Raw genomic sequence first — 22,520 nt, forward strand, 5'->3', positions numbered from 1 at the left:
GGCTTCTTCGCGGTCAGTTCGCAATCAAATGTTTTATTTTATTATTAAGTTCCGGACAGCCGACCATCCGTGGCTTAATCTAGTTGATGATTCCTGATTTAGGGTATCAATTACTTTCAAATGACATTTGGGGTTAAGTACTTTGATATTTAGATTTATTTTGAAAAGACAAATAGTTGAATATTCCCGGGACCACCCATACATAAAATGAATGCACGCATGACGAAGTCGCTTTGGCTAAAAGTGTCTGCTAAATGTAAATTATTAATATTGGAATGTATTTGGAAATACTCAAATACGCTGACTTAAATACACTCCGATGCATTTAACCAAGGTATTTTAAATAAGTACTGGAAAATACTTTTAAGCAGTAGCATATTTATAGGAAATGATTAGAAAATACTTCCAATAGAAGTACTTGATTCAGGCCACATTATTTTGGTGTGAGTATTTAAATAACAAATAATCAAATACAGATTGAGCCCAGGTCTGATCATCTCCCATAACCTTTTCCTGTCACACCTTAACTGTCATCATTACTGCAATGTATAGGCCTGCTAAATGTTTTGGGTAATACAGTGTAATCTTGTTTCCCCTACTAACACATATATACTGTGGGAATAACATTATCTAGAGGAATATTTCCATAATTGTACCTCTCATACCAAAAGAAATTGAATGCTTTTCACAGACAAATAGACCCATTAATGACAGTTGTTGCACAACAACAAGTACAGCTTGTAGTAAAGAACTAATAAAGTGACAGTTAAAACCAAAGAGTAGGATTTTCCCTGAATTTTTATTCTGAATATATATATATACACACAACAATTATGTTTGATTACAATGTAATAAAGAGTGAACACGATGGTCATTATAGTGTGCACAAGGCAGACACTTACGATTCCAGTTTCATGAATGGCAAATGAAGTGCAAGCTCAGAGTAGGTCTGAAAATATAGGTGAAAAACATATGTACCCTGTACAGGAAACAGGTATATTTTATCTGACCCTTTAAAAACATAGCTTGGACCTTGCAGGCTCAAGATGAGCCAGAACATCCATTCCATTAGTCTCAGTTCTGGAATCCAGCGAGATGTAGGCAGCAGAATATTCAACATTTAAATTCTATACATCGGCATTACATTAAAATATACAAGACGCTAGCAACAGGTGAATCAAATAGGAAGCAGTCATACAGTAGCAGAGACAATCGCAAACACATTGCATGTCTTAGGTAAGTGTGCCTTTTACACACACTGTGCAACAGTGACACCCTCCCCAGAAACATTGAAACTTCATGAAAATACCATGTTGTAAACTCAGCTAAAAGAGTAACATTTTGTAACAAATAACCCTAGTCTAGACGAGATTGTGATTTCTGGTTAATCTAATTCTAATTATGTAACAATTGCAACACTGTTTTGACCTTGAACAGAACATTTGTTTATTTGGAGTCCAGCTTTGCCTCCCTTTCCTTGCTGGTGGTCAAAGACATGGCACCTTCTCCAAAAGTATCTTTAGAATTCAGTCCCTGGTGAACTTTGTCATGGGGTGAAGTCTTGGACCCCTTTTCTGTGGGGTCTAGGGAAGGGGCTTGTGGTGTTACTTTACCACTTGGTGCATCCTGGGTTAACGTTTGTGTTAACACTTTACCACTCTGGATTTCTTTGGAAGGTGAGTGTGGGGACATTTTACAAGTCAGGTTATCTTGGGTAGGGTTCTTTGAAGGGACTTTGCCACTTGGTGCACCTTGGGCAGGGGATTGTGGTGACACGTCACCACTCTGGGTTTGTGGTGGCACTTTGCAACTTTGGGCATCATGTTGCAGAGTCTGCTTGACCCATTTGTCAGGGGTTGAGGCTTCCAGTTTGTCTTTGTAGGCGTGTTGAGTTGCTGGGTTCTGGGTGGCTGAGAGTCCAGCAGGAGGTTCCAGGTCCTCAGAGGAGGATTTCAGGGCTGCTTTGCTTTCTGTGGTGGGCTGAGAAGGGGACGGCTGGGATGCTTTATCCCCGGCTGCAGCGTTTGGGGAAGGGTCGGCAGGGCCAGACCGGGGATCTTTGGTGGGCGATGAGCTGATCCCTGTGAAGGAGAAAAGGAAGCGCAATGAGCATAGCTCACCCCGCTGGTGAAATGGACTTCAGTTCATCTCAAATTGTAGACTTAATCTCCAGCTGTTACTGAGCTTTCAGATGTTTCAACTTGGCATTCTCCATTCACAAGAACATTGTGACTGAATAATAAGGAAAAAAGTTCCAGAGGAAGGTCAACCTGAGAAAAAAATTGTCAATCATTTCAGAATGAAACCACGTTCCTAATTATCCTGTTTAAAGAAAATATTTTGGAGTGCAGACTAACAGTAGGCCCATGTCAAAAAACAGATAAAGCAAAACCTCACATCGCCTCTCCCCCATTTGACCTATATAGTTTGTGTATGTATTAATATGCAGGCTACGTGTGCCTTTTTAAAATTGATATAGTTCTATCCTTGAGCTGTTCTTGTCTATTAATGTTCTGTATTATGTCATGTTTCATGTTTTGTGTGGACCCCAGGAAGAGTAGCTGCTGCTTTTCCAACAGCTAGTGGGGATCCCCCCCAAAATACCAAATAGCTTCATTTGCATATGTCTATTTTAACACAATATTTCAGAAAAGGTGTAATACAAATAATCTCATGTCTATTACAACCAACTAATTGCAGCATGACTGCAAAAAATGGAAGAGGCAAGTGAAAGGGGGAAAAAGTAAGGAACTCTGACAGCTGTGCAATATAAATTGCTAAATAGTTGGGAAGAGATTCGATGTACCAATTCCATGGCACAGGGTTTATGAATTGACATACAAAACGACGCCTGATTCAAAACTTTGGATTTTTTCAATTTAAATTATTACAACCAATAGAATGTTATATAAACTCAGCAAAAAAAAGAAACGTCCCTTTATAAGGACACTGTCTTTCAAAGATAATTCGTAAAAATCCAAATAACTTCACAGATCTTCATTGTAAAGTGTTTAAACACTGTTCCCATGCTTGTTCAATGAACCATAAACAATTAATGAACGTGGAACGGTCATTAAGACACTAACAGCTTAAACGGTAGGCAAATTAAGGTCACAGTTATGAAAACTTAGGACACTAAAGAGGCCTTTCTACTGACTCTGAAAAAAAACAAAAGAAGGTTGCCCAGGATCCCTGCTCATCGGCGTGAACGTGCCTTAGGCATGCTGCAAAAAGGCATGAGGACTGCAGATGTAGCCAGGGCAATAAATTGCAATGTCCGTACTGTGAGACGCGTAAGACAGCGCTACAGGGAGACAGGAGGGACAGCTGATTGTCCTCGCAGTGGCAGACTACGTGTAACAACACCTGCACAGGATCGGTACATCTGAACATCACACCTGCGGGACAGTTACAGGATGGCAACAACAACAGCCCGAGTTACACCAGGAATGCACAATCCCTCCATCAGTGCTCAGACTGTCTGCAATAGGCTGAGAGAGGCTGGACTGAGGGCTTGTAGGCCTATTCTAAGGCAGGTCCTCAACAGACATCTCCGGCAACAACGTCACCAATGGGCACAAACCCACCGTCGCTGGACCAGACAGGACCTGCAAAAAGTGCTCTTCACTGACGAGTCGCGGTTTTGTCTCACCAGGGGTGATGGTCGGATTCTGGTTTATAGTCGAAGGAATGAGCGTTACATCGAGGCCTGTACTCTGGAGCGGGATCGATTTGGAGGTGGAGGGTCCGTCATGGTCTGGGGCGGTGTGTCACAGCATCATCAGACTGAGCTTGTCATTGCAGGCAATCTCAACACTGTGCATTACAGGGAAGACATCCTCCTCCCTCATGTGGTACCCTTCCTGCAGGCTCATCCTGACATGACCCTCCAGCATGACAATGCCACCAGCCATACTCCTCGTTCTGTGCGTGATTTCCTGCAGGACAGGAATGTCAGTGTTCTGCCATGGCCAGCAAAGAGCCCGGATCTCAATCCCATTGAGCACGTCTGGGACCTGTTAGATCGGAGGGTGAGGGCTAGGGCCATTCCCCCCAGAAATGTCCAGGAACTTGCAGGTGCCTTGGTGGAAGAGTGAGGTAACATCTCACAGCAAGAACTGGCAAATCTGGTTGAGTCCATGAGGAGGAGATGCACTGCAGTACTTAATGCAGCTGGTGGCCACACCAGATACTGACTGTTACTTTTGACACCCCCCCTTTGTTCAGGGACACATTATTCCTTTTCTGTTAGTCACCTGTCTGTGGAACTTGTTCAGTTTATGTCTCAGTTGTTGAATCTTGTTATGTTCATACAAATCTTTACACATGTCAAGTTTGCTGAAAATAAACGCAGTTAACAGTGAGAGGACGTTTCTTTTTTTGCTGAGTTTATATAGGGGATACAACCTTCCCAGCTCTGCAGATTTTGCTGCAAGGAGGCAGAGTCATTAGATCATTTATTTTGGTATTGTCCATATGTAGCTCGTTTTTGGTCACAGGTCTAGGAATGGCTGAAGAAATGCAACATTTACCTAGAGCTAACGCTGCAGATAGCAATACAGGGTGATTTGAATAGTTAGTCAATCGATCAATAATATAAGAAATATTTTAGCAAAAATGTTTATCTTTAATTTACAATCTGTAGAAACTATGAGAATAGAAAGGTTCAGAACTTTTGTGAAACATCACAGTACAGTTGAAAAATATATGGCAAATAGAAATCCGGGATGCTGGCAGAGTTCCTCTGTCCAGTGTCTGTTCTTTTGCCCATCTTAATCTTTTCTTTTTATTGGCCAGTCTGAGATTTTCTTTGCAACTCTGCCTAGAAGGCCAGCATCCCTGAGTCACCTCTTCACTGTTGACGTTGAGACTGGTGTTTTGCGGGTACTATTTAATGAAGTTGCCAGTTAAGGACTTGTGGGAGGCATCTGTTTCTCGAACTAGACACGCTAATGTACTTGTCCACTTGCTCAGTTGTGCACCGGGGCCTCCAACTCCTCTTTCAATCTGGTTAGAGGCAGTTTGCACTGTTCTGTGAAGGGAGTAGTACACAGCGTTGTACGAGTTCTTCAGTTTCCTGGCAATTTCTCGCATGGAATAGCCTTAATTTCTCAGAACAAGAATAGACTGACGAGTTTCAGAAGAAAGTTCTTTGTTTCTGGCCATTTTGAGCCTGTAATCGAACCCACAAATGCTGATGCTCCAGATACTCAACTAGTCTAAAGAAGGCCAGTTGTATTGCTTCTTTAATCAGAACAACAGTTTTCAGCTGTGCTAAGATAATTGAAAAAGGGTTTTCTAATGATCAATTAGCCTTTTAAAATGATAAACTTGGATTAGCTAACACAACGTGCCATTTGAACACAGGAGTGATGGTTGCTGATAATGGGCCTCTGTAACCCCTATGTAGATATTCCATAAAAAAATCTGCCGTTTCCAGCTACAATAGTCATTTACAACATTAACGATGTCTACACTGTATTTCTGATCAATTTGATGTTATTTTAAATGGACAAAAAAATGTGCTTTTCTTTCAAAAACAAGGACATTTCTAAGTGACCCCAAACTTTCGAACGGTAGTGTATATATAAATATTTACCCCGAAAATATATGGGAGATTGGAAATTATGCAGACAATTACTTTGATGGAAGCTACAATCTATCCGCAATATTAAAGCTGATCCACCCTTTTAAGATTTTTTTTTTTTTTTTATAGAATAAAAAATAATCTCATGTCTACATTCAACTAGTAATGGTCATTGATTATTATTATATATATATTTTTTTTTTTAAATATTCTGTTCGGAGTGTTGCCTTGCATTATTAGCCTAGACCATAATTATGTAGTTCCACTTCTGTTGACATTCTAAAAAACATTCCAGATGACAACACTTGTGTTACAGTACGATAGATTTTGATCAAGAAATCTGACTGTTTCAGAGTGTCACATCCATAACGGAGAGTGTCACATCCATAATCGTCACTTCTCCTCTCCAAAGTCATAATGCAAGACAATCTTTTCAACATTTTTGTTTTTGTGTTCAGTCAAGCCTTTCATTCTAAAAGACGTACAAACTCAGACTTTTTTCTAATAAGTTCAGTCTCCCCTGAAATCTTGTACATTTCATGTCACATCCATTTTTTATTTATTTAACTAGGCAAGTCAGTTAAGAACAAATTCTTATTTACAGTGACGGCCTACCCTGGCCAAACCCGGACGACGCTGTGCTAATTGCGCCCCGCCCTATGGGACACCCAATCACGGCCGGTTGTGATACAGCCTGAAATCAAACCAGGGTCTGTAGTGACGCCTCTAGCACTGAGAAGTAGTGCCGCAGACCGCTGCACCACTCAGGAGCAAAAAGCGTATTTGCTTTATTACTTATGTCACATCTATAATGCTGGAATAGCCCAAAGAATGGTCAAATAAAGAGTACATAAACAGAGCAAGCCTATTAGTTACAGTACTACTATAGCAAGTGATGGGTAATCAACACTAAATCGTTTACCAGTTACAGCCTTGTCCACATTCTTCTTGCCTTGCGTGAAAGGGCAGGGCAATATCTTTGCAGGAGTGTAAGTGTTCAAAGGAGTTTTCTTCGCAGCTGTCGAACACAAAAAAAAAGACATTGAGATGCGAGCGGCAACAAATTACCGCTGATCATTTGTACTGTACGATGAGCAGCGATACGTACCTGGGGAGGAGGCAGACATGTCCAGAAGTGACTCATGGGATGCAGCGATGGAAGCCAGGAAGTCGTCTATCTGTTTCAGCGAGAGCGAGTTGTGCAGGGTCTCCAGGGGGCATATGGACGGAACCATGGAGTACAGCTCAAAACCTAGAGGGTGGAAACGCCTCCAGATGATAAGCCGACAATACGGAGAACACTACAAGCCCTCTGGAGACTCATAACAGAGAACATTGTATTATTTTAAAATCGGCAGACAAAAATCACAATGCTTCCATTATCTCCAAGTGACAGCAAACAAAATAAAACACTACCGACAAAAATCAGATCTGATTGAGGTGAATACTGTAGGATGCAGGCAGATGTATGACACAAAGTATATCCCACTGAAAGCAATACCCATCACGACTGTCACAGCCAGGATGAGAAGAAACACAAGAGTGAATGTTAACTTAACCTAGTTGGGATTACAGTTTGGTTTATATAGCCCTAAAGCCTTTGATGGACGTTGTGGCGAGATTGAACAAAGTGGTCTAACAAACACCACAATATCGTTCAGGAGAAAACTCTCTTTAAAAAAAAAATACATTTGATTTAAAAGCTACAAGTTATAACATTTTGGGCAACCTGATGAAATTTGCATAAAAATATGAGTTATAGATCTGTCACTCTCATTGGAAGCGAGAAGCGGTAGATCTGTTCTGTGTGCCATTTGTATGATTCCTGTTCTTAAGTTAAATTTTTGCATGTTTTAACTTTCCGTTTTGTACACCAGCTTCAAACAAGCTGAAAATACAATATTTGTGGTTATTGAAAATATTTTCACAGCGGTTTAGATGGTACAATGATTCTCTATACATTGCTTGTTTTGCCATAAACTGAAATTAGGTGAACTATTAGAATTTTAGCAACCAGGAAATGGTGGAGCGATATCTGCATAATGCACATTTAATAAAATACCATAATGTAAGAAAATGGCATTAATGTACATGGCAACTATTTTAGACATTTTAGAAATGACAATACATACAAAAGAATATGGGGCTACTTTCTTTTTTCTGGTTTCATCTCTTTGTGCACTTGGCTTGCTCTTTGGCGGCTCTAGCATTATTCTTAAGTGGTAATCGATTAGTGACTGTGGGTAATACAGTGAATTCAGACCCCTTGACTATTCCCACATTGTGTTACATTACAGCCTTAAACCAAAAATGTATTAAAATTAAAAAAGTCCTCAATCTACACACAATACCTCATAATGACAAAGCAAAAACAGGTTGCTAGATTTAAAAAAAAAATGTATTCAAAATAAAAAACAGAAATACCTTATTTACATAAGTGTTCAGACTCTTTGCTATGTGACTCAAAATTGAACTCAGGTGCATCCTGTTTCCATTTATCACCCTTGAGAAGTGTCTACAACTTGATTGGAGTCCACCAGCGGTAAATTCAATTGATTGGAAAACATTTGGAAAGGCACATACCTGTCTATATAAGGTCCCACAGTTGACAGTGCATGTCAGAGCAAAAACCAAGGCATGAGGTCAAAGGAATTGTCCGTAGAGCTCTTAGACAGGATTGTGTCAAAGAACAGATCTGGGGAAGGGTACCAAAACATTTCTGCAGCATAGAAGGTCCCTAGTGGCCGCCATCATTCTTAAATGGATTAAGTTTGGAACCACTAAGACTCTTCCAAGAGCTGGTCGCGCGGCCAAACTGAGCAAAGGGCCTTGGTCAGGGAGGTGACCGAGAACCCGATGGTCACTCAGGCAGCGCTCCAGAGTTCCTCTGTGGAGATGGGAGAACCTTCCAGAAGGACAACCATCTCTGCAGCACTCCACCAATCAGGCCTTTATGGTAGAGTGGCCAGACGGAAGCCACTCCTCAGTAAAAGGCACATGATAGTCGGCTTGGAGTTTACCAAAAGGCACGCAAAGACTCTCAGACCATGAGGAACAAGATTCTCTGGTCTGATGAAACCAAGATTGAACTCTTTGGCCTGAATGCCAAGCGTCACATCTGGAGGAAACCTGGCACCATCTCTACGGTGAAGCATGGCGGTGGCAGCATCTGCTTTTCAGCAGCAGGGACTGGGAGCCTAGTCAAGATAGAGGGAAGGATGAACGGAGTACAGAGAGATCCTTGATGAAGAGATCCTTGATGAAAGAGAGAGATTCTTTATGAAAACCTACTCCAGAGCGCTCATGACCTCAGACTGGGGCTAAGGTTCACCTTCCAAAAGGACAACCCCCCTAAGCACACAGCCAAGACAATGCAGGAGTCCTTGAGCGGCCTAGGCCAAGCCTGTACTTTAACCCGATTGAACATCTTTGGAGAGACCTGAAAATAGCTGTGCAGCGACGCTCCCCTTCCAACCTGACAGAGCTTGAGAGGATCTGCAGAGAAGAAATGGGAGAAACTCCCCAAATACAGGTGTGCCAAGCTTGTAGCGTCATACCCAAGAAGACTAGGCTGTAATCACTGTCAAAGGTGCTTCAACAAAGTACTGAGTAAAGGGTCTGAATACTTATGTAAATGTAATATTTCCGTTTTTTCTTTTTAATATATTTGCAAAAATGTCTAAAAACCTGTTTTTGCTTTGTCATCATGGGGTATTGTGTAGATTGATGAAGGGGAAAACATTTAAATCAATTTTAGAATAAGTAATGTAACAATATGTGTAAAAAGTCAAGGGGTCTGAATACTTTCCCGAATGCACTGTATACAATTGGAATTGGTTAGATATACTTATTTTCTAAATTATTGCATTAATATATAAATAATACTTCAGGTTTTTAACATTAGTGTGTATTTTCACGACAAAGAGCTGTGGTAGATTCAGTTTCCAAAGTATGTCGAATTTGACAGCTGAGAAGGTAACAAGTAACTGAGAAAATAATATTTAGGCATTACAGTAACACCAAAGCACAAATAAGTGTGTCTGAGACACTGCAGACAAAGGTGATGATGCAGAAAACATTTTCGGTTAGTATGTTACAATGAGCATGGCTTCTCTGGTTAATACAACGGAGGGCAAAAGGGGACATTTTTATGATCACTAATAACAGCATCAAATTCATAGAACAAAATATGTTTGCTAAATATATAACTAAAATCAATTGAGCTTATCATTTTAAGTAATAACCACATATTTATTTGTATGAATACCCCCCCTCCCCAATGAGTCTAACACACCATGGATGAAAAACCTCAGTACTCTGTAGAAAGACACATTTTGAGATACGATGTAAATTGATATAAAAAATATTAGATTTGAACAAAGTTCCTATAGCAATAAAACCTTATTTGTTGGCCAAATGTGAAGATATTATTTGCAGGGATGTATAACACAGTAGTTAGACTATATGATCCCTCAGGAAAAGGTATAGATTGGTTCATCCCCCTTTCTTATTAAACTTCTAATTTTCCCTATAACAAGAAATATACAGTTGAAGTCAGAAGTTTACATACACTTTAGCCAAATACATTTAAACTCAGTTTTTCACAATTCCTGACATTTAATCCTAGTTAAAATTCTATGTTTTAGGTCAGTTAGGATCACCACTTTATTTTAAGAATGTGAAATGTTAGAATAATAGTAGAGAGAATTATTTATTTTAGATTTTATTTATTTTATCACATTCCCAGTGGGTCAGAAGTTTACTTACACTCAATTAGTATTTGGTAGCATTGCCTTTAAATTGTTTAACTTGGGTCAAACGTGTCGGGTAGCCTTCCACAGTAAGTTGGGTGAATTTTGGCCCATTCTTCCTGACAGAGCTGCTGTAACTGAGTCAGGTTTGTAGACGACCTTGCTCGCACACGCTTTTTCAGTTCTGCCCACACATTTTCTATAGGATTGAGGTCAGGGCTTTGTGATGGCCACTCCAATACCTTGACTTTGTGGTCCTTAAGACATTTTGCCACAACTTTGGAAGTATGCTTGGGGTCATTGTCCATTTGGAAGACCCATTTGCGACCAAGCTTTAACTTCCTGACTCATATCTTGAGATGTTGCTTCAATATATCCACATAATAGTCCTCCCTCATGATGCCATCTATTTTGTGAAGTGCACCAGTCCCTCCTGCAGCAAAGCACCCCCACAACATGACGCTGCCACCCCCGTGCTTCATGGTTGGGATGGTGTTCTACGGCTTGCAAGCCTTACCCTTTTTCCTCAAAACATAATGATGGTCATTATGGCCAAACAGTTCTATTTTTGTTTCATCAGACCAGAGAACATTTCTCCAAAAAGTACGATCTTTGTCCCCATGTGCAGTTGCAAACTGTAGTCTGGCTTTTTTAATGGCGGTTTTGGAGCAGTGGCTTCTTCCTTGCTGAGCGGCCTTTCAGGTTGTCGATATAGGACTCGTTTGACTGTGGATATAGATACTTTTGTACCCGTTTCCTCCAGTATGTTCACAAGGTCCTTTGCTGTTGTTCTGGGATTGATTTGCACTTTTCGCACCAAAGTACGTTCATCTCTAGGAGACAGCACGCGTCTCCTTCCTGAGTGGTATGACGGCTGCGTGGTCCCATGGTGTTTATACTTGCGTACTATTGTTTGTACAGATGAACGTGGTACCTTCAGGCATTTGGAAATTGCTCCCAAGGATGAACCAGATTTGTGGAGGTCTACAATTTATTTTCTGAGGTCTTGGCTGATTTCTTATGATTTTCCCATGATGTCAAGCAAAGAGGCACTGAGTTTGAAGGTAGGCCTTGAATTGCATCCACAGGTACACCTCCAATTGACTCAAATGATATCAATTAGCCTATCAGAAGCTTATAAAGCCATGACATAATTTTCTGGAATTTTCCAAGCTGTTAAAAGGCACAGTCAACTTATTGTATGTAAACTTCTGACCCACTGGAATACAGTGAATTATAAGTGAAATAATCTGTCAGTAAACAATTGTTGGAAAAATTACTTGTGTCATGCACAAAGTAGATGTCCTAACCGACTTGCCAAAACTATAGTTTGTTAACAAGAAATTTGTGGAGTGGTTGAAAAACTAGTTAATGACTCCAACCTAAGTGTATGTAAACTTCCGACTTCAACTGTATATTAAGTAAATATATAAAGTACCAGTCAAAAGTTTGGACACACCTACTCAAAGCATTCCAGGCAAAGCTGGTTGAGAGAATGCCGAGATTGAGCAATGCTGTCAGCAAGGCAAAGGGTGGCTACTTTGAAGAACCTAAAATATATTTTGATTTGTTGAACACTTTTTTGGTTACTACATGATTCCCAATGTGTTATTTCATAGTTTTGATGTCTTCACTATTATTCTACAATGTAGAAAATAGTAAAAATAAAGACAAATTCTTGAGTAGGTGTATCCAAACTTTTGACTGGTACTGTAGATGCTTGAAATTTACAGTAACAATGATACCAAATCTTAATATTTGATCAATAAATATACTAAACCTTTTTGGACTGTAGGACATGTACTGTATGGCTGTGGCTTAGATTATTTATCATAGATAACACCTGTCAACAGCACCAAATAGAAATATAATTTTCATGAGCAAAAGTGTTCTGAGGGGCAGGACTAAAGCACACAGCTACTCAAGGTATTTCCATAGCCAAGGGTCTGAGGAAAGGAGAAAACAGGGAAGTCTACGTTTAAGAGACTGTGGAGGTCGAGACTGAAAACTGAGAAAGATAAAAGGAAGCTGAACTATACACAACAGAAATCTATATGAACTAAAAACACCAAACAACGTTCAGACAAGATATAAATGGGTAAATTAAACATAATAAACACTTACCACAGAACATACCGGAAAAGACTGACCCATTTAGAAAAGCAGAAAAAAAACGATAATCCAAAATGATCAAATTAGTGCAAATTGGTTTAATGTACAAAGAACGTACTTTAAATACAAAATCATATTTTGTTGCATCAAAATTACTGCGTTAACCACAAGCTGAGGTGACTGACAGGTTTATGCAGCCCAAATGTAAGAAAATATTAATCCCAGATATCACATTGATTTAAAAAGTTGCCTTTACATAAAAAAATATAAAAGTGCAATAGATGCTACATTTGACTAGATTAGCAGCATTACTATAGTGGCCTAGATTAGCAGCATTACTACATTTGACTAGATTAGCAGCATTACTATAGTGGCCTAGATTAGCAGCATTACTACATTTGACTAGATTAACAGTATTACTACATTTGACTAGATTAGCAGCATTACTATAGTGGCCTAGATTAACAGCATTACTACATTTGACTAGATTAGCAGCATTGCTATATTTGCCATAGACTAAAAGCATTGCTATACTTGCCATAGACTAAAAGCATTGCTATACTTGCCATAGATTAGCAGCATTACTGTATTTGACTAGATTAGCAGCATTACCGTATTTGACTAGATTAGCAACATTACCGTATTTGACTAGATTAGCAGCATTACCGTATGACTAGATTAGCAGCATTACCGTATTTGACTAGATCAACGGTCTAACTATTTGCCATACGTCTAAAGGAACATTTAGATTGGCAACATTGTTGTGATACAGTCACCCAACTCCGACACAACAAAAGTCATCAAGAAAAAAATTGAAGGCCATATTCAAACCAAACAAACTACAGCACTGGGACTATTAAAATGAACAGATAAGCAGGGGACAGGTCTAGCTAGTCACAAAATAGCTCCATGTAATCCTAAACTATAGGGTGACAAACAGGAGGAATTTTCAGGCGAACAAAAGAAGCACATGGTCTTGGAGGGCTGCATGAGCATTCAGAAGTCTCAATGTTTAGGATCACATTCCATGTGCACTGCTTTGACGCTAGCAGAGGCTCTCATGAGGAGGGAAGATTCTATCCAGACCAAAATGACAACAGGGATGAGGTAAGGATGCATCTTAATTAACAAAAGCAAACATACCATTGGTTGGGTGTCGCGCAAATGAGATAGAAAATCGTTTTACAGCAGACCCACGCGTGGCCTCTGAGAAAGAGAAAAACAGGTACCTGAAATGTACAACAGCTAACAGAAATAGAGGTTAGGAAAAGGCAAAAGAAATCAAGTATTAGAAGGCATGCAGGTGAGAAGGGTGGGATACGGAGCGTTTGTTTTAGTAGTGAGTTAACTGTTGGGATTCTCTCAGCCAGAGCAAAGTTTGTGAAGATTAACAATTGTTATGGTTATCTGCTGAAGAAATGAAAAGTCGGGGGGGGGGGGGGGGTCGGTGTTAGGAAGGAAACATTTCTAAAAAGGCCAATGGACACCTGTTGGTCCCACGCTTCATTGGACCTTGCATATGGCAGAATCCAACCCAAACCACATCTACTGTAGCCTCTGTACGTTCACCACCTGCCTTCCACCAACTAGTTTTCCTACATTCACCTTGCTGGTGCTTCAGCATCTTTCCACTGCTATAAATGATTACAAATAGGATACATTCTATGTGACTGCGCAAAGAATCCTGGATTTTTTGGGTTAATCAATTAAAAGTTTGATGATCCTGATCAATTTGCTTCAAACTAAAGGAAAAGCTGTTCATTTTTGACAGCCATCATTTTAGAAATTTGGATTTTCTTCATGACTCAAACAGATAGTTTACTTTATTTCAGAAAGCCATGACACCCATCTCAGATAGTGCTGAAATCATTTCTGTAGTTTAACAGATAGAATAGCATTCCTGAAACATTATTTTGTTTTAAATTAATCTCATAATTTGAGTGCACCCAAATTTACCCTTTTGATTTGTGGGATTCACATAATATTCAACAAATACAGTATAGTACCCAACATTCGATTTGGACCAAACTTCCTACCACTGAGTAAGACCAGTGGTGTAAAGTACTTAAGTAGTTCTTTAAAGTATTTTTACTTAAGTCGTTTTTGGAAGAATCTGTACTTTAACTTCACTATTTATATTTGACTACTTTTACTTCACTACATACCTAAAGAAAATAATGTACTTTTTCCCTAACATGCAAAAGTACTCATTACATTTTGAATGCTTAGCAGGACAGGAAAATGGTCCAATTCACATCCCATGTCATCCTTACTGTCTCTGATCTGGCGGACTCACTAAACACAAATTAATAGTTTGTAAATTATGTGTGTTGGAGCGTGCCTCTGGCTATCCCAAAATAAAAATCGTACCGTCTGGTTTGCCTAATATAAGGAATTTGAAATTATGTATACTTTTACTTTGGATAGTTAAGTATATTTTAGCAATTACATTTACTTTCGATACTTAAGTATATTTCAAACCAAATACCTTTAGACTTTTACTCAAGTAGTATATTACTGGGTGACTTTTACTCGAGTCATTTTCTGTTAAGGTATCTTTACTTATACTCAAGTATGACAATTGGGTACTTTTCCCATCACTGAGTAAGACATGAGGAATCCAATAAAATGGTCAAAAAGCCACCCATAGACCCCGGCGCCAATCCCACCACAACAACCTGTATATAGTATCATTTCTCTTACGTTTGAATAGTAGTATGAAGCTGCGGTTTGTTGTATTGCTTCTTCATCCTTTGTAATGCATTTCCTGCAAATCTGCCTATGTTTTTATTCCCCCTGTTATTAATTGAAATCGCTTGTATTATTTACCATAAATCAGTGTGAAAGTACCAGGTTTTTACCACTAGATTCCACTGTTCCTGCTACTGCCGCTGCACCCTTTCATCCACTTTGCTGGTCGGTTGTGTTTATTAAATGGAACACAACATTTTCTCTGCAACTTTGGGTAGAAAATCAATAGATTTGGCTCTTGATGAAAATACAGTGTGTGATCATCCTCACAATTCAAGCCAGTCCTCCATGAAAGCCATTCAGTTTGTCCTTCTCTTATAAACCTAAAGCTTCAACCCAACTCGCCTTGCACAGTCTAACAAGTGGCCTCTCTCAGAGAGGGCTAGAGGGCTATCCCGATGCAATTCTCAAAGACTTTTCATACAAGCCCAAAACTTTGATGGAGAAATGAGTTTGTGACTAAAATGTGACAACCCAAATGAAATTATAAACCATTGCATGGCAGTTGTTTTCTAATAATTGTATTGAAAAACACATCTCCATATTTAGTAGGGATGCGACGTTACAATAGACCCACAGTTTGGTATGTATCACAGTTTGTGGACAATGGTAACGTTTCGGTATCTTTGTATTTAAGTAAAGTGTACGTTTGTGTGACTCTAATACAAGGGATGAGTTTGCAACATGTAGCTCTTCATCTCCCAATCTAGTACATAGTGAACCGTCACAGTGAGGGAGCTTTGAGTTCCTCTGGAGGTCCAACTATCAGTGGAGAGAGCTAGATAGGATGTCTGTATCAATTTGTTTTCAATTTCTCTCCGTGATGTTTCATAGAGTTTGGGAATTACTTTGCTACTAAAATGTGTGCGGGAGGGGACATTGTAACGCGGTAAAAAGAAAAAAAAAAAGTGGGGAAATCCCGAGTCAGTAACCACCGAATGGGGCTGCAAATCTTTGGCTATGAATACCCCCACTGCTTTTGTTATTTCTTTATGTTTTTCTGAATTTGTCGCAAATTGTTGTTGGAAGGCAGCAGTGAGAGATTGTTGTATTTTCGCAAACGAGTGGACTCTCCTTGCTCCAGCTCCACCTGCAAGGGATACGGCTGGGTGATGGCCACGTAAATGACACATCATGTTTGAAGTGTTTCCACTCGAGTAGCTGACAGTGGCAAAGCAATGCTTGCAGACTTTGTTTGTTTACGGTCTTCTTACCCTCATCATCGTATTGCATGCTGAATCCAAATTTTTCCCACACAGCGGTACCTCTTCAAATTTGCTTCTCGCTGTCTCGCTAGCTATTGTCACGTTGGAGCTGAGAGAATATGGGGCCCCTTTAGGGCAGTTTCCTACTGAGATGTCATTGTAAATCGTCCATTGGTTGTTTAAGGGGGAGGGGGTTGCGGTCACTGCGGTTGCCACCTTTTGAGACATTGCTGTGGAGTAAAGTCTGTCAGCCTTCAGGAGCACTCTAATGGCCTGGGGCCCCAAGCAGTTGCCTGCCTTGCCTGTTCACAAGCTGCGCGTCTGGTTCTGTGGATCTGAATGTACAACGTGCTTGTAGTCTGCAGCGCAATAAGCAAGTTTCGGAAATTATAGGAAAATGACAGGCATATCATAATTCTGCGGTTCACGTGTGCATAATGAACACCGTAGGGGGCGTACTGAACGGTTCGACAACATACTGTGTACTGTTGCATCCCTAATATTTAGAGTGATTAGTGACATTTACCATTAAACCCAATCAAGCCCAATACCATTACACTTGCAAAACACTATAGTGTGTGTTTGGGACTTTTACAATTGAAACCATTAGAATTGATGTAGCCTAATGGTTTGCTTGTTCTAAAGGGATGGTCTAACTAATCCATACCTTTTTTTTTAAGGGAATAAAACACACAAAGGGGCCGTTTCCTGGACACAAGTTAAGCCTAAGAAAAGGACAAACTGAATCACTTTCATGGAGGACTGGTTTCTATTGTGAGGATGATCATGCTGTATTTTCATCATGACCAAAAGCTATTGGTTTTCTACCCAAAGTTGCAAAGAAAATGTTGTGATCCATTTAACAAACACAAGAGACCAGCAAAACGGATAAAAGCATCAGGAACAACGGCATCTAGTTGGCAAAACTAATTTATTGTAAACAATGCAAGCGACTTCAATGGCCAATTTCTCAGAAAAAAATTCACCCGATTTACAGGGAATACATTACAAATGATGAATAAGCAATAGTCCAAGCAGCAGATCCATACTACTTGTCAAACAGAGACCTGATACTGTATACAGGTTGTTGGGGTGGGATCGGCGTGGTTGTTGGGGTGGGATCGGCGTGGTGTGTCTGTGGGTAGCTTTTTACCATTTTATTGGATTCCTCGTCTTACTCATTGTTAGGAAAAATGATGGTCTAAATCGGATATTAGGTACTATATTTATTGAAGATTATAGGAATTCTATATATAAAATAAAATGGACAACTTGGGTACAATCAATTAGCTAATTGCTCAGATATCAAGTTACACAAGTATGTAGATACCCTTTCAAATGAGTGGATTCGGCTATTTCAGCCACACCCATTGCTGACAGGTGTATAAAATCGAGCACATAGCCATGCAATCTCCATAGACAAACATTGGCATTTTGTTTGTTTGTTGTAATATTATCCCCTTGGTAGTTACGATCTTGTCTCATTGCTGCAACTCCCTAACGGGCTCAGGAGCTGCTTCTTAACACCTGGTCGCTTAACCCGGAAGTCAGCCGCACCAATCTGTGGGAAGAAACACTGTTCAACTGAAGTCAGCTTGCAGGTGCATGGCCCGCCACAAGGAGTCACTAGAGCGCGATGAGTCAAGGAAAGCCCCCGGGCGAAACCCTCCCCAAACCCGGACGATGCTTGGCCAATTGTGCACCGCCCTATGTGACTCCTGGTTGTGACACAGCCTGGGATCGAACTACAGGCAGTAGTGACGCCTGCACCACTCGGGAGGCCAAGCTCAGTGACTTTCAACGTGGCACCATCATAGGATGCCACCTTTCCAACAATCACTTCCTAAAATGTTTGCCCTGCTAGAGCTGCACACAAGCTCAGTCTAGTGCTTAGTGCGCCTAGTGCTGAAGAGCGCATGGCGTAAAAATCGTCCGTCCTGAGGTGCAACACTCACTACCGAGTTCCAAACTGCCTCTGGAAGTAACACCAGCCAAATAACTGTTCGTCAGGAGCTTTATGAAATGGGTTTTTATGGCCGAGCAGCCATAAAAAGGCTCAGAAGCCTAAGATCACCATGCGCAATGCCAAGCGTCGGCTGGAGTGGTGTAAAGCCCACCCCCATTGGACTCTGGAGCAGTGGAAACGCTTTCTCTGGAGTGATGAATCACGCTTCACCATCTGGCAGTCTGACGGACGAATCTGCAATTGGCGGATGCCAGCAGAACGCTACCTGCCCCACTGCATAGTGCCAACTGTAAAGTTAGGTGGAGGAGGAATAATGGTCTGGGGCTGTTTTTCATGGTTCGGGCAACAGTTTTGGGAAGGCCCTTTCCTGTTTCAGCATGACAATGCCCCCGTGCACAAAGTGAGGTCCATACAGAAATGGTTTGTCAAGATCAGTGTGAAAAAACTTGATTGGCCAGCACAGAGCCCTGACCTCAACTCCATCAAACACCTTTGGGATGAATTGGAACGCCAACTGCGAGCCAGGCCTAATCGCCCAACATCAGTGCCCTACCTCACTAATGCTCGTGGCTGAATGGAAGCAAGACCCTGCAGCAATACTCCAACATCTAGGGGAAAGCCTTCCCAGAAGAGTGGAGGCTGTTGTAGCAGCAAAAGGAGCACCAACTCCATATTAATACCCATTTTTTTGGAATGAGATGTTCAACGAGCCTGTGTCCAAATATTTTTGGTAACGTAGTGTATTTCAACAAAATAATGTTTCAGGAATGCAAATCTTATCCGTTTCGAACTATACAAATGATTACAAATGATTTCAGAACAATCTGAGATGGTGGGTGGCGAAATCCTATTTCTTGTGCTTTTTGAGGTGGAATGACTCCGGCTTGAAATCAAATGCCCATGTAAATGACAACAGAGAAACAGTCTGTGAAAAAGTGCTATAACATGTAGTACTTCGTAGCGTTCTAAAACTGGGTGAGCAATCAAATAAAAACAAAACATATTATTATCTACACCTTATTCCACAGTCTGCCAGCATAAAACAAAAATAATTTTCTAAACTTTGTGGAATAGGGCTATCTGTTTTAATAAAAGCTCTATCAAAAATGTCTGGAAAGATCCAAAAGGATTATCTAAAATGCATAAAAATACGGAAGAGCTACAAAGACTAGCGTAAGAAAACTAAAAAAAAAAAACGTATTCAACGACAATATTCATAACAAAATTACAATAAAGTATTTGTAGACAACTGTTTGAAGAGTGTAATATTGCAAAACCAGGGATGTGGTCAATTCCATTTCAATTAAGTCAATTCCGGAAGTAAATTGAAATTCCAATTTATAATTGACTGAATTGAAATGGACCACAACACTGAATAATATGGTTGTTAAGTGGAGACGCCAAAATGTAGACATTAGTGAAGACACTTTACTAGTTTTGAAGGGAGCATTAAGATTGCCAGCAAAGAGCGGTGCGGTAGCTAACCAACTGTAAATACGTTAATTGTTTCGCCCCAAAGTTAGCCAGCTAGCTAAGTTAATTAGCTTAAGATATTTACAGATAGTTAGCAACCGTTCACACACTTTTACTTGCTACATGTCGTGTCAAAAACATATCCCCAAAAATAACGAGGTGTCTCCAGCTGTGGTCTACTTTCCAAGCATATTACTACATATGCGCTTTACAGCTAGCTACAGTAACTACAGGAACAAAGTTTTACATTTTAAAATTGTATTTGTAATACAAATTCCAAAAGAGTAAATTTCCCCCCAAAATAATCACTGATGATTTAAATTGATTGAAGGTAAACTGTGATTGAGGGCCAAGTCCTTACTTGAGATCCGCACACGCAACTCTTTGAAATCAAAGCAAAATGTATGCTTAGTTACATCTTAGTTACGTGTGCAGATGTCCGGTTCGTATTCTAGCCATAAGAAATTGTCTGCATGAGTAATTTTTTATATACATTTTTTTTTAAAGTAATGAATGAAATAATGGATTTTCACACCTCATTGTCTAACTAAATCGATATAGTACAAGATTTCTGAGACCGGAATATTTGACCTGCAATTAATTTGAATTGAAAGTAAGATACTTTAATATGATCTCGATTATCAAAAGAAGTTATGAGGGGGATCAGTACTGTGTGCAACGTTGTGCACAACTCTGGGAAAATACATCTTATTTTGTATGAATAAACCTTAAATTCACTACCAAAACAATGGACTTCACCATATTAGCTAAAAAGATGGATGATTACAATTTCTTCTCCCAATAACATGAATTATGCTTCTGTCCAAAAACACAATATGGTAAATTAGAGGGACCGACACAAAGTGTCAGAATACATTCATATATTTCCTATTGAAATACACAGGAGGAAATTACAGGATTCCTTTAAAAAAATGAGCAAGGGTTCATCTTTTTTTTTTTTTTTAAAGATGTGTGTGCGTGTTTGCACATACCATCTAAGAAGCCAGAAGAGGTCAGCTTTTTACGGTGCGCGCGAGCATAATCTTGTAGGTTAGGTGCACTGGAGGAAGCCCCGAGCACCATGGTGCTAAAGAGACCAGCGCAATGAGACCCTGGTGGGAGTTAAGAGAAGATACATACAACAACCATTTGGTCCACACCATTGGAATGCATGCAGCATGCATTTCTAGGAGATTCTTGCCACAAAAAGACCTTGTGCAGCCTCATAAGAGCCTTCACATAATGACAGTAATGTCACTTGGCATGAGGATGGCCTTGTGGGAGGGGGAGGAGGGGTGGTGTAATTCCTAACTTTTGGGCCGACATATAGACCTGGGTTAATTGTAAAATTGTAAAAAACCTTCCTAGGAGCAATGTTATATCTCCGAGCTGTTGACCAAAACCTTTGTTACTAAACTTGCACTTGAAAATGCTTGTAATTTAACGACTGCCTCAAACCACTTGTATAACATTTAAGTGCGTTGTTTGATTATTTATTGCCCTCCCCTACACAACAAATATCTCTGCTAAACATAGACAGAAACACATTCTATCTTTGACCGCCAATATCTTAAAATATCAATATACAGTACAAATACAAAGTTTGCAATTGTTACAAACTAGCCAAGCAAGGATAAAAAAAACATTTAAACTACTTATCAGGCCTAAATATTTAAATCATATTGAGTTATAGTTTGCTAATGTAATTGTGCCTCAATATATTTAAATGATGCGTAAACGTGCGCAATGATGTGCCAAATCTGAGATTTAGTGCATTATCATAGGGTAAACCATTAGAATAAAATGACTCAAATTATTGCAGCCATATGTGATAGTTTCTCCATGAGCTGGTCCGGCGTCATTATTGCGCATTCATTCTAAAATGGGAGGGTAAGAATTTGAATGGAGAAAACTGATCAGAGATCAGCGCTGCCTTCTTTCAATCCTTTCGGTATTGACACATGCTCTCGACGACACACTTAGCGAGTGTTATCTACGTAGTGTTATGGGAAACGAATGTAAAGATGCACTTAGCGAGTGTTATTCACGTTGTGTTTTGGGTAATGCATGTTACAGCTTCTTTGGTCGCTATGAACGATGCATCGTTAGAACATTGGTAAAAGCCTAATTTCCAACGATATCGGGAAACCTGATCCAGGTCACTGCAAGTTAATAACTATGTGCTGTCCTCTAACCACTAGGCTATTATACAGTTGCTACGTATCTCGTAACTGTCATCTTCATTGCACAGCTAATTATGAGCCAAGAACCTGGTACGATACACAGGCATAAACTACTAACTACTAGATACCATCACAAATAATACGATCAAATTAAGATAAATAAATAACACAATTCAAACATGATAGTTTGTAATATCAAAGCGTTACTTAGTGATACAAAAAGATAAAAACTGAAGAAAAAAGTGAAAGAAAAGAATGAAGGTGTAGGACAGCCATATCTAAAATGGTAGCCAGCAACAAATCCCTAATATTTGGCTTAGAATTTGCTGTGGCTACAACATTTTAGGTCACTAAGGACATTACCAGCATGTATGAGAAATTGAGTCAGCACTGTATTAGTTGTGTGGCAAAAATCTTTGTCTAAAGTATGCTTAACAGCTTGTTCACAGTATTACTTGGTCAAACAAGCTCCACATCACAGATGTAGTAATT

At 39.8% G+C, this 22,520-nt stretch overlaps 1 protein-coding gene across 2 annotated transcripts in view; it reads right to left on the reverse strand.

The window, feature by feature from the left end:
- Window positions 1-780: 780 nt before the first annotated feature.
- Window positions 781-22,520, reverse strand: part of ppip5k2 (diphosphoinositol pentakisphosphate kinase 2) — a 69,112-nt gene continuing 47,372 nt past the window's right edge. For both annotated transcript variants that reach the window (XM_038970389.1, XM_038970388.1), the window contains 3 exons: window positions 6,696-6,839; window positions 6,510-6,605; window positions 781-2,081 (listed from right to left, as the gene is read on the reverse strand). In XM_038970389.1, the coding sequence (XP_038826317.1) occupies window positions 1,447-2,081; window positions 6,510-6,605; window positions 6,696-6,839 (875 nt within the window). In that variant the 3' untranslated portion in view covers window positions 781-1,446. The remainder of the gene's footprint in view (window positions 2,082-6,509; window positions 6,606-6,695; window positions 6,840-22,520) is intronic.

Source organism: Salvelinus namaycush, chromosome 31 (genome assembly GCF_016432855.1).
Source record: "Salvelinus namaycush isolate Seneca chromosome 31, SaNama_1.0, whole genome shotgun sequence".
Lineage (NCBI taxonomy): Eukaryota > Metazoa > Chordata > Actinopteri > Salmoniformes > Salmonidae > Salvelinus > Salvelinus namaycush.